We start from the raw sequence: 15,593 nt of genomic DNA on the forward strand, positions 1-15,593 counted from the left end.
AAAAGTTTAGTTTTATGTCTATTTGATCCTTAAAATTTTAATATTATATTTACTAAGTTTCTAGATTTTTAAAGAGCAATGATTAGGTTAAATCTAGTTAGCGGCTAATCTCGTACTTCCTTATCCTTCACACACAAAGAAAATATAAAAATAATTCACTTCTTTTTTTAAAAAATAAAATAAAAGTGTCATGCGGCACATGGCATGTTTTCATTGGATGCTAGTTGGGCTGCACAAAAAATGGATGTAGCCCTTTGGAACTAAGATTTTTCTATTTTTAAATTGTCAACAATTCTTTTATAATATTCAAAAATTTTAAGAAAGCAATGGATATATTCCATATGGATTTGAACTTTTATGAATTATAAATTTTATTTCCGTATCTAGTAGTTCTGTGAATTTAAAAAGATTAATTTATAATTAGTTTAGTCTATGAACTTTGAGGTTTTTATCAATTTAGATCATGAACTTTTAAAAGTCTCTACTGTAACTCTAAATATTTAATTTTGTGTTTAATAGGTCCCTAACAAATTCAAGATTTTTAAAATTTAATTGATCTATTAGATTTAGATTTGAATTTTATGTCTAATAGAGCTCTAAACTTTATACTTCATGTTTACTGGATCTATGAATTTAAAAAATATATATATTAGAGACAATTTGAAACTCTAAAAGTTTATGGACTAATTAAACTAAAAAGTATCGAATAACCCAATAACTTGTTAGACACAAAATTAAAAATTAAAAGAACGCATGAGACATTTATTAAAATTCATGAACCTATATTAAAACATAAGATCGAAGAGTCAATGAAAAAATAACCTATTAAACATTTAAAAAAGTTTAGAAACTACACATACATATATAAGACACAAAATTCTAAAAAATCAATGACTACTAAACTTATAATTTTGGCCCACTTTTAAATAATGGTGACATGACTAAGCATGAATGAAAGAAAGATTCATAAAAAGTATTATAGCCATGAAAGTTTTGTAGGGCCCATCAAATGGCCATGCAATGAACATATGAGTTTATAAAAGCTCAAGCTTGCACGAGCTAACATGTAGAGTCAAACCCTTCAATAATCAAGTAATCTCTCTTTGTTTTGGAGATCTTTTTTCTTTTCTTTTCTTTATCTTTTACAATATGGTTTCTTTGGTGCTTGCTCGAACAGTTATTGGTATTATAGGTAAGTTAAATCATTAAGAAAAATCCAATTTTCTTTCAAATCAATTCTATCCTTATACCCTTGTTTTGTTTTGTGCAGGAAATATTATTGCACTTTTCTTGTTCTTGTCTCCATTGTAAGTATACCCTTTCTATTCTTCACATGTTTCTTTTATTATTCTCTAAATCACTATTTAGAGGGTTGTTTGAGTGATTTTTATCGAATAGTTCTTTCAAACGTAGTTGGAAATATATTCTTAAGACCGGGTTCGACTGACTTTCTAAGTGCGATTAAATGTATTTGTAAGCAGTTAAAAGGTTAATCCGAACAAACTCTTATAAAAGCTTAGAAGTTGTCTTACTATAGATGGAACCATGAGAACACATGATAACATCGTGACTTTTTAAGATATTTAAAACCCTAATTCTTGTGTTTATGTTTAATTACAATTTATTTACTTTTTTTAGGCCAACCTTTGTCACAATATGGAAGAAGGGATCGGTCGAGCAGTTCTCGCCGATCCCGTACCTTGCAACGCTCGTGAACTGCCTAGTTTGGGTGTTGTACGGGCTGCCGGTGGTGCATCCGGGAAGTATTCTAGTTATTACCATTAATGCAGCCGGAACTCTAATCGAGCTGATTTACATAATTCTCTTCTTCGTCTTCTCCAATCGGAAGAAGCGGGTGAAAGTCATCCTCGTGCTACTTGTCGAGGTCGTCTTCATCACGCTTTTGAGCCTTCTGGTTCTGTTCATCTTTCACACTCATAGCAAGAGATCCATGGTGGTTGGAACCATTTGCATTCTCTTCAACATTGGCATGTATGCTTCTCCATTGGCAGTCATGGTTGGTTTCTCTTTCTCTTTCTCTTTCTTTCTGTAGATTATATAATAGTTCTCTTTAAGTTAATTTTAGAATCTATTGATCGTTTTTTGGCAGAATCTTTACTGTTTTTATTACTGTTTATAGTGTCAATTATGTGGTCTCAATAATTCAAAAAGGAATGTTCTTCTTTTTTAGGGTTTAATTATGTTTAAAATGGGTGCATAAAATATAATTTTATAAATATCGAGCACGATTATTTTTTGGATTACTTTAAAATTATTAAATGTTTTTTAGTTAAATTTAAATCTTACCGGTCAAATTTTAATGTTTTTTAAAAAAAGAAAAATAGTATGCTCAAAACGTTTAGACATTTTTTTTTAATAGATTAAGTGTTATGATATATATTTAGATTTCGTGTGAAATGGTTCAATTATTAACAAAGGATAAACTAGGGTTTTCATATATAAAGTTAAATACTAAAATAATATATATATGAAAATGTATTGATTAAAGCTCATTTGATAATCACTTGATTGTAAAATCAAATCAAACTTTGCAAATGAAAAACTTGATTTTGTTTATAGAATTTAACTAGGAATTAAATGTTTATCTACCACTAAATCTTTTTCTTTTATCATCAAATTTGAATTAATTAAGATTTTTGTTAATGTGTTGCAGAAATTGGTGATTAAAACAAAGAGTGTGGAGTATATGCCTCTGTCACTCTCTGTTGCTTCTTTTGCCAATGGTGTGGCTTGGACTATTTATGCTTGCCTCCCTTTTGACCCTTATATTTTGGTAATTTCTTCTCATATTTTTCTACCCAAATTCAATATCCCAACCCTAATCTCAAGTAATAATTCAACATATAAATTTTAGTTCGTTTAAGTTAAAAGATTAATCAATCATCCTCCAAACAAACTCGATAGTAATTGACATTCACTCCTTCCTTTGAGGTTGGGGTTCATTTCCTCATAAAATTATTATCCATCATATGAATTTCCTCACATATATATGTTTAGAAAACAATCTAATATAGATTTGTGGATTTTATCTTTTAAAAAATATTCTCTCTACACCAATTTATTCTTCTCTTTTTTTTTTTTTCATTTTATTCTCACAAACACAGAGAGGCAACATACAAAGAAAAAGGTTTGAAGTTCTTTAAACTTAAAATATGAAAATTTGGGGGGAAAGAATGGAATAATTATCCTAATGTTTCTTTTGGGTTGATTAAAAAAAAACAAAAGAAAACTAATGGAGGTGTTCTACATGCATGTAATATAATGTTACTTCTTAGAATTTATATCTATTGCAAATGGATGATGCTGCATAAATATTTCTTTTCTACAAAAGTGTAAGGTCAAGCTTATAAAGACAGGCATCTTAAACAGAAAAAGTAATAGTTTAATTATTTTTAAATGTTAAATTAAAAATTTAATCCATTTGTAAAATTGTGTCTAGTTGGTCTTTGAACTTTAAATTTTGTTTCTAATTGGTCTCTAATTATTTAGGCTTTTTTTTAATTATGGAATTAATTAGACACAAAATTTAAAGTTGGTTGGCCTCTTAGATATAAATTTTGATTTTGTATTTAGTAAGTAATAAAGGTTAGATAGAGGGAATATAGCCCACATGATTGTATTTTTCAAAATACTTCAAATGGAACAAGAAAACAACACTTTTTTTTTTATTATTATTTAATAATTTTATTGAATAATCCTTGAATAATTGAAACTTTTCAGATTCCAAATGGGCTGGGCACACTATTTGGGCTGGCCCAATTGATACTGTATGCCAGCTTTTACAAATCAACAAAGCTTCAAATAGAAGCAAGGCAAGTGAAAGGGCAGGTGATTTTATCAGATGGAAAAGAGTCTTGGAAGAATGACAACATTGAGTGTGGAAATGCTAGAACTGAAGGCCATGGAACTTGATGGACTCGCAGCATCTCCACCGTCCATCTGTCACTTTTGTTAAATATATATAGATAAAAAGATTATAAAAAAAAAAAAAAAAAAAAGGTCTTTGATTTTAAAGAGTTTTAGCAAACTCCTCATGTTTTAATTTGGAGGGTAATAACAGATGATCACTGCACAGACCAGTGGCAGACAATTGGCAAACCTTGTAATGCCATTTTGAGTGTTTTCTTTTCTTCTTCTTTTCATTTTTCCCCTTCCTTTTTTGGTCCTAGCTTTGTTTTTTGTTTAATCTATGTATGTTGGAGAAGCTACAATGTTTGAATCAATGGATTTTTCTGATTCTCAAGTTTGTTCCGTGGTTGAAACGTTCATTATTAACGAGTTAGTCGAGTTTGAATAATATGGCTGCTACCGTGCCACAATGCACGGCCATAAACGTAAAGATTCGTGTTGCAATGATATAAGATAGAACAAACTTAGGAATGAAAAAAACAATAAAAATAAAAAGGGGGGAAATGATCTGATGAAGTTAGAAATTTGAAAACTACATGAAAGAACAATACCAAAAAGGGAACATATACAGCCAGTTTATACTACTTGAAAAAAGAGGTCCCTTCAAGAAAGGTCCTTTGAATTTGATCGAGTGTGGAGGGCATGGTTTGTCTAGGCCATTGACAAGCCTTGCATCAGTCTAAATTGGTAATCTTGCAAGAGTCTTTTCTCTGAAAATAAGATAGATGGGTGGATCATCTTCCAATGGTGTAACTCATTCAAAACTTACATGAACAATATCGTTGCTATAGTGAATAAATGGCCACCTAAAGATCAACGCCGGGAGCAGCAGGTTGAAGAACAGTTCTAATCTACAGTTCTAGCAAGAGTCTGGATGTCTATATCGCCTTCTCGGTACCCGGCATGTTTCTCATAAAATTGAAATTCTCTCAAGTTGCAATTTTAAACTCAACACCCTTACCACCTCTGAAGATCATATTTGACAAAGAAGAAGAAACAAAAAGGTGAACTGCAAATGAGGAGAGAATCTCTACAATTCACATGAAAGATTTTATACAGTTTGAGTAAAATAATATCAATACCTAGAACTAAATCTTCACTTCCTAGTACTGCCAATATAATATATAGAGACAAGACGTCGACAAATTTTCAATTTCCACAACTCGAATTCTCACTCCCCAGTACTCTCACAAGAACTCCCAAGATTGACATTTATATCATGAACTGACAATCTTATTATATTGCTACCGGATGACTTTGAGATATCTACACACTCTTGTAGGTCTGCATCGCATGCAATAAGAACCCATTCACGATCGTCGTCCATGTATTTGATATCGAACGTACCAACCTCCAATTTCAATCTCTTGGCCACTTCTTCTCTTAACTCTACAATACCAGAACTCAAGGGAATTCGAAATCGAATAATATCTTCCTTATAAGTGGCCTTGATAGTCATCCTCCTAGGTTCTTGCCTAAGTGATATATGAGGGACTGTGTGACAAACAGAGTCCATAGGTTGTCTCAGAGCTATATCAGGAGGGTTGGACCAACAAAATTCAGGTACTTGCTCATCAAGAACAGCGTCAGCGACAGAAGCGCAAAGATTTTTTAAGTCCTTAGAACTTCCTGCATCCTCGATCAGCATTCCTCCAAATGGTTCCTCGGGCTCAACCATCACGAGTGTATCCGGGATTGGACAAGCAGGTGTGGATATATTCAGTTTATCGATTGTATGGAATGCTACTTCAGGAGATTCTCTTCTTACACATTGTTCATGCTGAGGAATAGAAATGAGATTATTTGCTAGGGCACTATCGTTTGCAGGACTACCTTGGCATGAACCATGAGAAGTAGGTGTCCCGGCACTCTCTTCTCGTGATACACTCCCTGCTCTAAAATTGTTCAAACCATTTCCAAACTTCAGCAGAAATCCGTTCTGATCGTGAATTGGTTCTTCTGGACTCAACACTCCTCTATGTAATTGATCTTCCAATCTAGCTTGTGTGTCATTTGTCTGTGCTTCTGAGGTGTTTGTTTCCTTATATTGAGAATCAGATGGTTGAGAAGCAACAAAGTTTTGCTGGTTAGACCCTTCCGGAGTTAAAGGATGAGAACTCGAGCTAACTGTAACAGGAAGTGGACTTGTAGCCAGAGAAGAAATTCCGAATGCTCCTTCAGCCCCTTGAACAGATTCAATCACACGCTTTAGCTTTGAAAGTGAGCGGTTCACCTTGTTGATCTTCCGAGATGGCCACCGTGAGATCCCGTGCTGCCTACAGATACGCTTCATGGTTGTGGGACAAACTGTAAAGTGGAAAAAAGATATATCAAACATTAGTTGAATCCTGTTCAGATAGATGAGGAAGTATAGACTTTATAATCTTACACTACAATATCAACATACCGCCAAGGCTTTTAGCAGCATCCTTAAGACTGCCAGCAAAATATTGTTGAAGAACCTCCAGACTAATCGATTTCTCTGCCTTTCCACGCTTCCTTTCGGACGGCTTTTTGACTTCCTTATTCTGTGGACAAGGAACGGGATTGTGGCTTTCCCCATCCCAAGCACTATTGTTTTCATCCTTCGGAGCATCATGAACCATTAAAGATTGTTGTTGCAATGTTTCTAATGCAACTACCTCTACTGCTTTCGGCATGGCATCAGACGCAGGTGGCAATTCCACGGGGGTTGGAATTTGAATATATTCAAATCTCGATTCAAATCCTCCATTTCTCGATGCTTGAATAATCTCAACAAGTCCGTCCTTGTCCTCAAGGTTGATTCCAGAAGCAACTTTGAGAGTGTAGAAATGCTTCTTCATTGTTGCCATTAATGCACCCAACAAAGTCTTTTGTTCCTGATAATCAACAATGCTCGGTGGCAGAAAAAATTCTAGAATGTACTCATCGTCTCCAGTAAATGTGCTTCGTAAGCAGATCGAAAAACAGCTCTTCAATCCAAACATAAGTGCATAGTGTACCAAAGGGTACTCAGTCTTACAGAATTGGGTGATGTCTCCACAAAAACATGAGCTGTGGGATAAAAATGCTCTCCCAGAAACCCCTTGACCCTTTTGTAAATGGTGTTCTAAACATGCGTCACGAAAACCCCACATGTGAGCATCAACAACATATGATGCTACTTCAGTTGCGGACATACAGATCCGTCCCATGCAACTACCATCAAAGCTAGTACAGCTTTTCTTCAAACCTCCACCATTGGCGAGCACGTTTCGGTGCCTGCATGGAACCCAGGTTTGAGCCAATGGTAAGTTATGAGTTTCGCATACAACTGTGAGTACCTCCAAAATTTCGGCCAGTGCATTTTGACGACCCTCGTTGCAAATCTGGTTTGAAAAGCATTGCCAAGATTGTATCTGTGAGAACGAGCGAGAAAAAACAAACTAGACAATATTCATCATCCGGGATGCAATAAAGCACCATTTTTCATACATATAACTTTTCACCACTGACCTGATTATTCGGATGATCCAAAATCTCTGAACTTTTTAGATTGACAGCCTGCAGGTGAAGAGATTCACAAAATTAGCAAAACGTTTATGATGGCTAAACATGTTATATCCTTTGTTCAATAAATCAAGATCAAGTGGCATTAACATGAGTGCACAGCACTTGTTAAGACAACAAAAAATGAAACTTAAGAAATTCAACAAAGGGCAAGAGAACTCAAACCTTAAGAGCTTTGCAGACTTTGTCCACCTCAGGTGCATAATTGATCTTCGGTGAGGTCATGATTAGCTCGAGAACACCAAGACAAGAGTGCCCTGAAGGGTCGAAAACAGGCAAAGCCAAAGTTCCCTGAACATTGTAGTTTAGAGCGTGACTAAGTCGTGGATACTCCTTGCTTGAGTAGTACTGCACATTTGGAGTCCATTCTGGCAATTTTTGTTGGAAAACACGACCAGGGAGCCCAAGATATCCATCCTGGTCAGCGTCCAAGGAAAACATAAACGTCAATGAGGCCATCCTATACTGATGAAGTCCATTGCTCTGTGAATCAAGGACGAACGGTTGCCCTGAGGTTGAAAGTACAAACTTGCCACCACTTTTTACAGGCGCCCAAACCTGAGCTAGAACATGCTGGTCGGATGATTCTTTAATGTACCGAAGAGCTTGTGCCATTTTTTCTTTGATTAAGCAATACCCATCTGGATTCTCCGATGGCAATAGTCCCCATGATGAAGATGGAACTGGAAGAATCTTAAACTTTTGGTTCTCGGTTGGCTTTTGCGGTACAGAATGTGAATTGGAAGTACCTGCTCTCAGCTGTAAAGTTAAGCCATTTTAAATGGAAAAGAATCCGCCTAACTAAATCCAAGAAGACAATATCAAGTACAGCTCAAAATGACAAGATTGAAACAACCCCATAGAGAATCATATATCTGAATAAGCAGACATATTTCAAAAGTAAAGCCTAAAGTATTTCCAATCTCATAGTAGTCTTTGTTCCTATTCCTACCCTTCAATTTGTTTAAACCCAATCTTTGAAGTACCAATGGCATTAACAGACATCAAAACTGTAAACACCAAGTTATTCATAGCCCCATTGATTCATTAAAAAAGTTGAAAAATGAGATGTCCAAAAACCACTCAAATAGTCAAAGAAGCAAGAAGATGGATTTCCAGCCATCAGAAAGCAGATAGTTCGTATTACTTAAATCCCACCACTATTCAATCTGAAAAACATTAGCTCACAAAAACCATTGAATTAAATTCCAGGTCATTCTCCTTTGAACAGAAAATCCCCTCATCCCCACTGGAAATTTGTTCCCTCACAAGCTTCAACTCAACCGAACCCCATTAAACTCCAACCGAATCAACATCCACTAAATTAGACAAAAGGGGTAACAAAAAACCCCCAAAATCGAATGGAAACTCACCAAGAACAGAGCAAGCATAGGCAGCAAACTTGGAATCGTCATCATCATCAGCTTCAGAGAAGGCCCAAAGAGGGGAAGCAAGATGATCGGAGGTTGAAAGGAGAAAAGGGGACATGGGATTGGAAGCAAAAGAAGGGATTTGATCCAAAGGCCAAGGAATGTCCAAGTCGAGATCGAAATCCATAAGTGGGGTCCGGTCGTCGGAAGTGGAACGGTGGGCGGTGGACTTGGGGAAAAGGGGAGATGGGTGATCGGAATCCGGCTCGGTCATGACGAGGGGATTGTTGATTTTACAGTGGTTATGGCTGTGGAAAGCTGTCTCAAGATTTTGATGGTGAAGGAGAAGAAAGGCTGAGGAAGAAGTGGTGGTTGATTGGGGAGTGTGATTCCATCGAATCCAACAACGAGTTGTACAACTTGGTTTTAGTGAGTTTTTTTTTTTTTTTTTTTTTTTTGGATAAAATAAACAGATTTGATTCCGTGTTGCAACCCACTACCACAATCGATACTCCGCAGACTTTTTGTCTCCTTTCTACTTTCTACCATTGCAATTAATAACATGTATACTCGTGTTTATAGTGAATGGAGAATATAATAGGGAGTAAAAGTCACTTTACATATTCATATATTTCTATTCTTTTTGTAAAGAGTTTGATATACATTTAAAACCTTTTGGGTCAATTATAGATTAGGGTACATAATAACCAAAAAAAAAAAAAACGAGTGAAATATGAAAATCAACAACAAAAATGGAGTGAATATTGAGAAAAAAAAATATAAACAATCAAGTTGAGACATAGATATATTGTTCTCTTCAGGGAGATTCAAGCTCTTAATGGTCAATATTACATTTTTTTATAATTTATATCAACCACCAATGCAGGATCTGGTCTATCTCCTCTAGAATACAACAATTCAACTAAAACGTTAGTTATACTATAAAAATTGAGTTTAACATAATTATATCGCCACTTCTTCATCTTCATATTTATTACAGAATGATGAAGTTTGTCATGTATTTTCACTATTAATTATGGTTTTAGTTGTCACTTTAAAAATAAAAAATAAATAAAAAAATAAAAAATAAAAACAACAACAACAACAACAAGAATTTCATTAGACACTAACACACTGCTCAATTGTAGCAGAGGAGATCCACAATGGCACAACAAATGCCCTAAAGTAAAAAGATTCATCTTCTGAATGGCAAAATGCAACTATTCAGAATACACAAAAGCAACAAAAGAATGGGAGTCCACCACTCTAGCAAGCCAATTTGCATCTGAATTACGAGAGTTGAGGCATTTCGAAAAAGATACCTTCCCCAATCGAGAAGACAAGGCTAGAACACTTATACTGAAACTAAGGATAAGAACATTCTGTTGGGAGATCACCAGTCAACGAAAGTTGCTGGAACCAGTGAGGTGGATTTGAAGTTTACATCCAGGAAGACTCTCGCCTTGAAAGATGTCCTGCACACTCTGGAGATAAGAAAGAACTTAGTCTCAGGCTATCTCCTCAACAAGATTGGGTTTACCCAAATAGTAGGGACAAATTTATATACCCTTACTAAGAATAATATATTCGTAGGGAAGGGTTATGCAACTGAGGGAATGTTCAATTAAACTTTGACATAAACAAAACAAAATCTTCTGTTCATATGTTATGCTCTTTGAATGTTTGGCATGCTATACTTTGTCATGTTAATAAGAAATTAATTAATAACATGATTAGGTTGGAAATGATACCTAAGTTATCCATGAATGAATTTGATAAATGCGAGTATTATAGTTAGGATAAAATAACTAAGACTTTGAATAAATCATACTTAGGGAATCTGAGCCTCTATATTTAATTCATTCTGACTTAATGAATTTGATGACACCTTGACTAGGAACAGTAAAAGATATTTTATTACTCTTATTGATGATTTCTCTGATTTTACTTTTGTATATTTACTAAAAAAATGCAAAAGTGATGCTTTTGGTGCTTTCAAATTATTTGTAACTGAAGTAGAAAGTCAGTTTAACAGAAAGGTTAAAAGACTTCATAGTAATAAGGGAACTGAGTACAACTCAGATAGCTTTAATGAGTTCTTTAACTCACATGGAATAATACATGAAAAGAGTGCACCTTAATCTCCTAAATTGAACGAAAAAATCGAAAGGAAAAATAGAGCTTTAGCTGAGTTAGTAGTTGCTATTTTATTCAATTCATGAGTCGCATCTTATTGGTGGGGTGAAATCATCTTTACCGTGTGTTATGTACTAAATAGAGTACCAAAACCTAAGACCACAACTTCACCTTACAAAGTCCTCAAGAATAAGAAACCAAACTTGTCATACTTTAGAACTTGGGGATGTTTAGCCTTTGTAAGAATTTCAGACCCTAAAAAGAAAGCTTGCTAGTAGAACTTATGAGTGTGTTTTTATAAGTTATGTCATAAATAGTAAAGCCTATAGGTTCTATGACTTAGTAAACTAAGTGATCATTGAGTCAAATGATGTTGACTTCTTTGAGGATAGATTTCTATTTAAATCAAGAAAAAGTAGGGGCTCAGGATCCAGTAGTCTAACCCTAGTTAGAAATCCTACCTCTACATAGGAAACTGACCCAGAACCTAAAAGAAGCAAAAGAACTAGAACCGTTAAAGATTTTGGGGATGACTTCCAGTCCTATAATGGAAGAAGATTCTAAAGATCTAAAAGTTGCCCTATCCTTTGTAGATGTCAACTTATGGCAAAAAGTTACAAATGATGAGATAGACTCTTTTGAGTCAAATAGGACTTGGCACTTAGTAGACCTACCCCCAGGTTGTAAAACAATAGGGTGCAAATGGATCCTAATGAAGAAGCTTAGACCTGATAGAACAGTTGATAACTTTAAAGCCAGATTAGTGACAAAGGGTTTTAGACAAAGAGAAAACATAGAATTCTTTAACACCTTCTCCCCTGTCACTAGAATTACCTCAATCCGTATTTTGTTTTCTCTCGTTGCCCTTTATAATCCTGTAGTATATCAGATGGATGTAAAGATCACTTTTCTAAACGGTAAACTTGAAGAAGAAATTTACATGTAACAACCTGAGGGCTTTATAGTCCATGGCCAAGAAAATAAGATTTGTAAGCTAGATAAATCTCTATATGACCTGAAAAATCTCCTAAGCAATGACCTGAAAAGTTTGATAACCTAATTCTCTCTAAAGGTTTCAAGGTTAATGAAAGTGACAAATGCATCTACTATATATTTGAAAATAATCTTCACTATCCTGTGTTTGTATGTAGATGATTTGTTAATCTTTGGGTTGAACTTGCACGTCATAAATGATGTGAAATCTACATTGAGTACAAACTTCGACATGAAAGACTTAGGAGAAGCGAGTGTAATCTTAGGCATAAAAGTGACTAGGTCTAAAAATGGAATTTCTTTGTATCACTCTCACTATGTAGAAAAGATTCTAAAGAAATATAATTACTTTGAATGCAAACCAACATGTACTTCTTATGACCCTGGTGTTAAGTTATTCAAGTACGCTAGTGACAGTGTTAATCAATCTACGTATGCAAGCATTATAGGCAGTCTTAGATATGTTGTTGACTACATTAGGCCTGATATAGCTTATGTTATAAGATTACTTTGTAGGTTTACAAGCAGACCTAGTATAGAGTATTAGAATGATATAGAAAGGGTTATGAGGTATTTGAAGAAAACCCAAAACCTAGGATTACATTATCAAAATTTTCCTACTGTCCTGGAAGGATTTAGCGATGTTGACTTGAACTCCCTCTCAGATGATTCAAAGGCTACAAGGCTATATCTTTAATACAGCAGGCGGAGTTGTCTCTTTGGAAGTCCAAGAAACAGACTATTTTAGCCCAATCTATGATGGAGTCAGAAATAATAGCACTAGCAACTTCTAATGAAGAAGTAAGTTGGTTTCGGAGTCTACTATCAGAGATTTCCCTATGGAGAATGCCAGTACTAGTCATATTGATCCATTCCGATAATATTGTAGCAATCGCAAAACTTTAGAACTGAAGAAACTCTGATCAAAGAGAACCTATGAGTAGAAGCAAGATCGTTCCAAATTCATTGTGATAGAATTATAAGCATTCACAAACATACAAACTAGTTATGCATTTTAGAACAAATTACGGTATGCTTTCATAAATAAATGCAAAGGGATGAGAGACATGCCTTTTGTAGAACTTTTTTTCTAACTTTCTCTCGCTCTCATGGATTCTTAGACCAGCACCTCTCGTTGTCGCTTAGAACGCCAACCCAATCGTCTGGTCACGAACAAACTTCTCCACGAACACTTTTTTCCATGAATAAGAAACCTCTTTGGACACTTCCACTCAATAATCTTGGTATTCTCGGAGTGAGAATCTAGGAGGTGTGGGCTCTGTTGGATTTGGTAGAAGTTTGGAGGAAACAACAATCGAATTCAACGACCAAGTAAGTGGGAAAGGATAGTGTCTATCGTATAGACTTTGTGCTTGATCGTTTACTAAGAGACGGGAGGTACACGATCGTTTAGGAAAAATAGCTTGATCATTTAGAGAATATCGCTCAAACACGCAATCGTTTAGTAAAAGATTACACGATTGTCTAGACAAATGTGCGTGTACACAATCGTTTAGACAAACACTTGAATCTGTCCTATAGTCTCTCATGAGCTAGACAATAGGCAGTGTACTCAAATGATGCGATACTACAATTTTTTTTTCAAAATGAAAACATTTTTCATTTTATTCTTCAGTTATGAAAACTGAATACAACCTCCCATTTTCACGCACAGTTAAAGAGAAACCACCCACAATTGTCTCATAATTATTTTAATTATAAATAAATATAATAATTAACTTGTCATATTATATTTATAACCTATAGTTTTAATATCACATCATATGCAACATTTAAACTATAGTCCTTTTCTCCTTTACTTGATATAAATCATATTTATATCATTTTCCTCCAATTAATGTATCTCATACATCATGTCAACTATATCATATATAATTGAACCAGTTTAATCATATCATATATAATCAAACTCCCTCTTGTCAATTTGAACACTTCAGACTGACCTAAAAACTGATTCTCAACTTGAATCCATTAAGCTACCAAGGGGATTTTATGGACCCGTAGCTTGAAGCTCCAACGGTACGTGAATAGCTGACTAAATTCTTTAGCCACGAGATCCACCATCCACCATCCATACTACAGCTCCTCCGTTAAGAGTGAACATTGAGCCTGAAGTGGATTTCCAAGAATCCTTATCAGTCTGAAAGTTAGAGTCCATGTATCCAGTAAAGAGCAAATCCTTAGATCCATACACGAACATGTAGTCTCTCGTTCTCCGAAGATACTTAAGGATGTTCTTAATGGCGGTCCAGTGACCCTGTCCTGGATTAGACTAATATCTACTGAATATCCCCACAGCGTAGTAGATGTCTGGTCTAGTACACAACATCACATACATCAGATTGCCAATGGTAGATGCATAGGGGACCCGTCCCATCTTCTCAACCTCTTGAGGTATCTTAGGACATATTTCCTTAGACAATGTAACTCCATGCCTGAAAGGCAGTAGGCCCCTTTTAGAGTTCTGCAACGAGTACTTGAGCAACATCTTGTCAATGTACAATGCCTAAGACAACATTAACACTTTATTTTTTCGATCCCGAAAGATCTAAATACCAAGAACAAACTGAGCCTCTCCCAAATTTTTTATTTGGAATTGGGTTGCTAGCCAGTTCTTAACTTATGTTAGTAAACCTACATCGTTCCCAATGAGTAGGATATCATCTACATATAACACTAGAAAAACTACTGAATTGTTGATGATTTTCTTGTAGACACAAGGTTCATCAACATTTTGGTCAAAACCGTACGATTTAATCACAGTATCCAACCAAATGTTCCAAGATCGAGATGTCTATTTCAGCCCATAAATGGACCGATTCAGTTTGCAAACTTTTTTCTCTTGACCTTGGGCTATGAATGCCTCAGGCTACACCATATAAATGGTCTCCTCAAGATTACCATTCAGAAAGGCAATCTTGATGTCCATTTGTCATATCTCATAGTCATAATATGAGGCAATGGACAGGAGAATGTGGATAGACTTCAACATGGCAACAGACGAGAAAGTCTCCTCATAGTCGACTCCCTTCACCTGGGTATAACCCTTTGCCACAAGTCTAGCATTGAAGGTTTGCACCTTCTCATCGACACCCTGTTTCCTCTTGTAGATCCATTTGCAACCTATAGGTTTTACCCCATTAGATTGATCTACAATAACCCATACTAAGTTGAAGTACATCAACTCCATCTCGAGATCCATGGCTTTGACCCATTCATCTCGGTCAACATCCTTCATTGCCTTCTAATCAGACAATGGATCCTTAACCTCGAAATCGACTACCATAGCAAGGATTTCTGTGAAACCCATATAGTGAACATGTAGGTTCACAACCCTTCCACTACATTGAGGTTCCCTCAACTCTTGAGGTGGAAATGACCTACCAAATGAACTTCCATCAACAACTTTTGCTGATGGAGCAGGCCCTTCAACAACTTTTGTTGAAGTTTCAATAGTTTCAATCTTACTACGTGGACTGTGCTCCCTCATATGATCCTTTTTAAGGAAGGTAGCGTTCGTCGACACAAACACTTTATTTTCCTTAGGATCATAAAAGTAATGCCCTCATGTACCTTTGGGGTAGCCTACAAATAGGCACAACCTCGAACGTG

General features: G+C 35.4%; 2 protein-coding genes across 5 annotated transcripts; one reads left to right on the forward strand and one right to left on the reverse strand.

Annotated features, from left to right (window-relative positions):
* Positions 1 to 1,046: 1,046 nt before the first annotated feature.
* On the forward strand, positions 1,047 to 4,264 carry LOC120071006 (bidirectional sugar transporter SWEET4-like). Its single transcript, XM_039022991.2, has 5 exons — positions 1,047 to 1,192; positions 1,271 to 1,307; positions 1,639 to 2,017; positions 2,675 to 2,794; positions 3,742 to 4,264. The coding sequence occupies exons 1-5, from the start codon at positions 1,150 to 1,152 to the stop codon at positions 3,931 to 3,933; spliced, it is 771 nt and encodes a 256-aa protein (XP_038878919.1). The 5' UTR covers positions 1,047 to 1,149; the 3' UTR covers positions 3,934 to 4,264.
* A 671-nt stretch (positions 4,265 to 4,935) lies between these two features.
* On the reverse strand, positions 4,936 to 9,399 carry LOC120070990 (protein NLP6-like). 4 transcript variants are annotated; one of them, XM_039022972.2, is made up of 5 exons: positions 8,835 to 9,399; positions 7,627 to 8,210; positions 7,408 to 7,455; positions 6,338 to 7,280; positions 4,936 to 6,237 (listed from the first exon to the last, which is right to left on the reverse strand). In XM_039022972.2, exons 1-5 carry the CDS (start codon positions 9,103 to 9,105, stop codon positions 5,102 to 5,104), a joined length of 2,982 nt encoding a protein of 993 aa, XP_038878900.1. In that variant the 5' UTR covers positions 9,106 to 9,399; the 3' UTR covers positions 4,936 to 5,101. The 4 variants fall into 4 exon arrangements, with proteins under 4 accessions (XP_038878900.1, XP_038878894.1, XP_090173861.1 ...); XM_039022966.2 differs by having other exon boundaries at positions 6,338 to 7,310; positions 8,835 to 9,368; XM_090317735.1 differs by having other exon boundaries at positions 7,627 to 8,220; positions 8,835 to 9,227.
* Positions 9,400 to 15,593: the final 6,194 nt, after the last annotated feature.

This window comes from Benincasa hispida, chromosome 1 (genome assembly GCF_027475165.1).
Source record: "Benincasa hispida cultivar pf3 chromosome 1, pf3_genome.v1.1, whole genome shotgun sequence".
NCBI lineage: Eukaryota > Viridiplantae > Streptophyta > Magnoliopsida > Cucurbitales > Cucurbitaceae > Benincasa > Benincasa hispida.

What these genes read in the sequence shown, in the direction of transcription:
- LOC120071006 (XM_039022991.2), top strand. Translation starts at nt 1,150, where the DNA reads ATGGTTTCTTTGGTGCTTGCTCGAACAGTTATTGGTATTATAG. An exon ending in TTCTTGTTCTTGTCTCCATT is followed by an intron (nt 1,308 to 1,638) that starts GTAAGTATACCC and finishes TACTTTTTTTAG; the next exon opens with GCCAACCTTTGTCACAATAT. An exon ending in CTTTTGACCCTTATATTTTG is followed by an intron (nt 2,795 to 3,741) that starts GTAATTTCTTCT and finishes GAAACTTTTCAG; the next exon opens with ATTCCAAATGGGCTGGGCAC.
- LOC120070990 (XM_039022966.2), bottom strand. Translation starts at nt 9,105, where the DNA reads ATGACCGAGCCGGATTCCGATCACCCATCTCCCCTTTTCCCCAAGTCC. An exon ending in CTATGCTTGCTCTGTTCTTG is followed by an intron (nt 8,211 to 8,834) that starts GTGAGTTTCCAT and finishes AGCTGAGAGCAG; the next exon opens with GTACTTCCAATTCACATTCT. An exon ending in AAGTCTGCAAAGCTCTTAAG is followed by an intron (nt 7,456 to 7,626) that starts GTTTGAGTTCTC and finishes CTTCACCTGCAG; the next exon opens with GCTGTCAATCTAAAAAGTTC.